At 39.2% G+C, this 3851-nt stretch overlaps 1 protein-coding gene across 1 annotated transcript in view; it reads right to left on the bottom strand.

Moving 5' to 3' along the window:
• Window positions 1-7: 7 nt before the first annotated feature.
• FCHO2 (FCH domain only 2) overlaps window positions 8-3851 on the bottom strand; it is a gene marked incomplete at its 3' end in the record, with an annotated part of 69981 nt that continues 66137 nt past the window's right edge. The window contains exons 23-24 of the mRNA XM_009070432.1: window positions 2658-2722; window positions 8-153 (exon numbers count right to left, since the gene is read on the bottom strand). Of these exons, the coding sequence (XP_009068680.1) occupies window positions 8-153; window positions 2658-2722 (211 nt within the window). The remainder of the gene's footprint in view (window positions 154-2657; window positions 2723-3851) is intronic.

Below are 3851 nucleotides of genomic sequence, written 5' to 3' on the forward strand. Positions count from 1 at the left end.
TCTTCTTAAGAAGGGAAAGCCGATAGCCAGTGCCTACGAGCTCAACATCTACTCCTGACAGGGTACTTCCTTCACTGATGAATTGCACTGCAAGTGTTGCTGGTTTACTGGGTCCTCCTGAAAGTTCAAATTTTGCCCTGAGGGATCCCGAACCTATAAAAACAACAAAACTGAATACCTCCTCGTTTTGCAAGAACAAAACAATCTCCCAGCATTTGCAGCAGTAAGAAGTGAAACTAATGTGGTGACCTTTGAGATCTATTCCTAGTGGCAGTCCCACATGGATTTTCAAAAGAATCTAGAGTACGAGTCTGTTTTTTTCAATACTCTAAGACAATGACTAGTGAATGATTTACAGAGAAGCTACAAATTTCTGCAAGATTATACAGAATGTGTGGCCCCTATAATCATCACTTATGTTTGCTGGTCTGTAAGTACTTAATACTTCCTATCTTGTGGTAGATAGTATCTGATAGACAGACAGACAAGACAGATGGATGGACAAGACAGATGGACAGACAGAGAGATAGAGAGACAGATAATATCTGCTTCTTATTAGCAGATTTGAAAGTATATCAGAATATTTAAAACTTGTCATAATCTGTCTGGATGTATGTCCATGAACAAAACCACTGGTAGAAATGCAGCTATACAGTAATGTACCCAAAGGAAAGAAATTATTGTTTTTCTAATAAAGACAAGTCAATTTTCTCCACAAATTTCAGTTGATTTTTTTCAGAGACAGTGGTGAGGTGTCATCATTTTTATATCACTATAAAGCAGTGAGAGTCAAAAATCAAGCACATTTCTGTAGTCAATGCAAGACATTTAAAAACACCCACATTGTCACTAGTTTATAGTTTTTAAACAAGTTTTTTCTTGTCCTTGTGCAGTATGCTGGGATAAATGAAATTTAATCTATTAATAAATGAAAAATGGATGTCAAGTATTTTTATTTCTCTAAAACAACTTTCTATTCCTACTCAATAGGAACCACTAAATGACAAGGGAAGTTAGTAACTGAAATGTTACTGAGGTAAAAACAGGAACTAAATGACAGCATCTTATGCAGTGTCTTGTTCTTGATAATTTTAGCTTAAAATCAACTTTATTTCTACAGTAGGTCTGTCATATTTTGAGTAAACTGAAACTTCTTTCTACTGTAAGCATGGAAACTCATACCTTAAGTGCTTTTAAAGTTTGTTCTCTGTTTTCTCTCTCTCTCCAACTGACAGATCATATAATATGTTGGACCATAAGAAAAACCCCAAAACATTTTGTCACCTTGTCCACCAGAAAAAAAGATTTCAAGACATTTGTCCTAATATTGACAGTCTTTCTGCAACTTCTCCCCTCATTTCTGTAAGATCAGCATAGGATTACTTCCTCCTAAACACTTAATTGAGAGCACTATGTGTTTACACTCAAATGGGAAGAAAAATGGAAGAAGAGAGGGAGTACAGAAGAAGCAGTAGGATATGTGCAAATCTGCTGTCAACACACAAGATGCAAACTGTATCACTAGCAGCCAATTTTATGCTGCTCTGCAGGTGCACAATAGCTGTTCATCTGGCTCCACTTGTGTATCTGTTTGATTTTTTCTTTTGAGAAGATCCACAATTTGGAAAAACAAAGAAATGAAAAAAAAAAAGTAGGGGCTATCCCTCTGTAATTGTAACGGAAGACACATGGCAAAGACCTGTGAGATCAGTGAAGGACAAAGTGCACCAGACAGCAGCAACCACCTCTGCCCAATAAAATTCTCTCTGGTTTTGTTTGAATGATAACCACAAATTTTCAGCCTTCAAAGGAATAGAAGTTGTCCTTCCTTTTCAGGATTGTGGTTTCTGTACAAAACCAGTTGTGTTTACAAGCAAATCTGTGCCATCACAATGCCCTTCACTAAATTCTTAACAGGACTGAAGGCCTTTCCTTTAGACTATGGGTTCATTTCTCCACAGAAGGTTTGAGGATCAGATGCTTCCTATTGGCTACTGTACTTCAGAAAAATATTGCACCTGCAGAGACTGCAAAGGGTTGTGGCATCAACTGGAGCTCAGAGAAAGGCAGCTGGGCAGAGGACAATTATTGGTACCTTACACAAAGCTATACAAATTACCACTCAGAGCTATACAAATTACTACTCAGAGCAGATGCGCATAGATTAATGTTTTTTATGGAGTCATTATGGTCAAAACAAAGACTCAAAATGTTGGTCAAGAATCATGTACCAAAGCACAGGACTTTTGGATTATTTTTATTCTTCCTGCTAGTTCTTCCACTTATCTCTGTCTAATTTATTTCAGTTATCTGTGTGTGGAAAGACAGATATTATAAGTATTTTCATTTGAAGAACTGCTCAACTCCAAATAGAATGGATGCAGTAATTTCCTACCCTATCTAAACTCTGTTTTAGAGATACTAATTGCTTTCAGGGGAGTTCATTATTTTTCCTTGTATAGCTAATTAATAAATGTGTATTTTGACATCTCACTGTTAATGGAATCTCTCAGGAGGAAATTGAGAAGAAGGTGAGCTGGTAAACAGGATACAGCATAAGAAGATGTGTAAACAGGCACATGAGTGTAGAGCCTAAAATGATGACCTTTTAACTGCTAACATTTTTCTATACAAGAAAACAAAACAGTTCAACTTGCCTCCATTCTCAGATTTCTCTGAAATGCTAGATATTTTCCAATATGCTTTCATCTGGTCTGCATTCCTGTAAGGGAACAGTAGGTTGGTTATAAGCCTCAGTTTTCGCACATTATCTCCCTAGACTCACACTGGTATGACAGACATTTCTAAATGGAGGTCTATAAAAGTACCTGATCATTTTAAGGTAAATTTCTGGAAAACTACAGGAGGAAAAGAGAAAGGTGTGTCTGCATCACTAGAGCAGCAAGCTCAGAAGTACACACACTTGTTTAAACAGTGAAAGCTGTCTGATGCCCCAGCTGTGGCTCCAAAACTCAAAACGCTCTAGTCTTAAAGAGTTAGGACAGGGCAAAAGCCCTGGGAGCAGGTGGGAAGCTATGCCTTGATGCTTCATGACCATGGTAGGATGGGGAAGCAATGTAACTCTATGTAAGAATCCTGGCAGCATGAATTTTATTCCATTTCCATTCTAGTAAAACTAATTGGCATAAGTGACACACTGTTTAAACTAACTTCAGACACTGTAAAGGGACAGAAAAGGGCACCAACCACAAAAGTCTCTAAGCTGACAGGGCATTTTAACTCCTGGAGCACTTTCCAGCAGTTTCATTAAAGGAAAGTCAACAACATAAACCTGTGAGCAGCATGAAGTGCTGGTAGGTTTGAAATTGCTCTTGGCATTGATGCAGCAGGACTAAAACGCTCACACAAGTAGCACAGATGGTAGCACTTACTTACAGGAGGGTAAGTTGTAAAACACTTATTTCTAAAAGAAGATAGAGACCCCACCAACCAATCCACTAGACCAAACAGGCAGCACAACACAAACTGTAGAGCTGACTGGGGCACAACTGAGCTTGCTAAGCTCAAACGTTGGCCTTTGTCACTAAGATTTCAGTTTTCCTAGCTAACACTAGGTGTTCTGGGTTGGTGTTCCTGCTTTCACACAGGCTTCATTACAGAGGGGTTTGTGTCCCTGTGCAGGCAGATTGGCTTCATCAGACAGTGTAGTCATAGAATCATAGAATTTAAGGGTTGGAACAGATCTTACAAATTATCTAGTCCCAACCCCCTGCCCTGGGCAGGGACACCTCCTCACTAGATCAGGTTGCTCAAGGCCTCATCCAGCCTGGCCCTGAACACTGCCAGGGTTGGGGCAGCCACAGCCTCCCTGGGCAACCTGGGACAGTGTC

The sequence above is a fragment of the Acanthisitta chloris genome, unplaced genomic scaffold, assembly GCF_000695815.1.
Source record: "Acanthisitta chloris isolate BGI_N310 unplaced genomic scaffold, ASM69581v1 scaffold3502, whole genome shotgun sequence".
Classification (NCBI taxonomy): Eukaryota; Metazoa; Chordata; class Aves; order Passeriformes; family Acanthisittidae; genus Acanthisitta; species Acanthisitta chloris.